The 1,115-nt window shown below is 38.6% G+C and overlaps 1 protein-coding gene across 1 annotated transcript in view; it reads right to left on the reverse strand.

The window, feature by feature from the left end:
* The window catches only part of ptpro (protein tyrosine phosphatase receptor type O), a gene marked incomplete at its 5' end in the record, with an annotated part of 39,051 nt that overhangs the window by 36,047 nt on the left and 1,889 nt on the right, over window positions 1-1,115 (reverse strand). The window contains 1 exon segment of the mRNA XM_014020731.1: window positions 434-589. Coding sequence (XP_013876185.1) covers window positions 434-589 — 156 coding nt within the window.

The following is a 1,115-nucleotide window of genomic DNA, read 5'->3' on the forward strand; positions in this document are numbered from 1 at the left end:
ACCAACAACAGGTAGACAAAACCAGTTGAACAATCTTAAATCACCCAAAAACAGGTAGACGAAACCAGTCTAACAACCTCCAATCACCAAACAGGCAGACAAAACCAGTCCAACAACCTTAAATTACCAACAACAGGCAGACTCTGGTATCACTACTGTGCACTTTATTTTGTCCCTGTTTAAAGATAAATAAATTATGGTAATAATATATTAGATGTTAAACAAGTGTTTTTGCCAGCAGTGACACTTTCAGGTCAGACTGGGTTTACAGCCCTTTTCTTTTTCTTATTATTAATCAGAAGTTTGACGAAACTGAACATGTTTGTTGAGTCACAGCTGGAGGAATCATTGTAGACTGAATGAGTCACAGGCTGGGAGGTTATWCAGGTCCAGTACAGGTTGATAAGGTAAATCACTGAACATCCTGTCTGACCTTTATAAAGCATTGAGCGCCGCTCCTGTCCTTCAGTGTAGCTGATGTTGACTCTACTAAACACAGTTCTGAACGGAGGGTTGATGTCGAAAACTACACCGGTCTCTGGCGCTTCGGTGTAGTCCAGGATGTGAGCACTGCGGACAGGAAGTGGCTCTGAAGAGATAAAACAGCACAGTTACCACTTGACACATCAATTATTATTTTACCCAAACTAATTCAAAAAATGTTATGATATTTACAGTTTTTTAACATATTTTTTTTATTTTACATAAATATTTAGATACCATAAATGTCAATTTGTATGACTTGGTAAATTACACAGATTTTACCTCAATTTGCAGGTATACTGACGGTATACTAATGGTAGACGATATACAGACGGTATACAGATGGTATACCTACTGTATACTGTCGGTGTACTGATGGTAGACGATATACAGACAGTATACAGATGGTATACCTACTGTATACTGTCGGTGTACTGATGGTAGACGATATACAGACAGTATACAGATGGTATACCTACTGTATACTGTCGGTGTACTGATGGTAGACGATATACAGACAGTATACAGATGGTATACCTACTGTATACTGTCGGTGTACTGATGGTAGACGATATACAGACAGTATACAGATGGTATACCTACTGTATACTGTCGGTGTACTGATGGTAGAC

Source organism: Austrofundulus limnaeus, unplaced genomic scaffold, assembly GCF_001266775.1.
Source record: "Austrofundulus limnaeus strain Quisiro unplaced genomic scaffold, Austrofundulus_limnaeus-1.0 Scaffold264, whole genome shotgun sequence".
Lineage (NCBI taxonomy): Eukaryota > Metazoa > Chordata > Actinopteri > Cyprinodontiformes > Rivulidae > Austrofundulus > Austrofundulus limnaeus.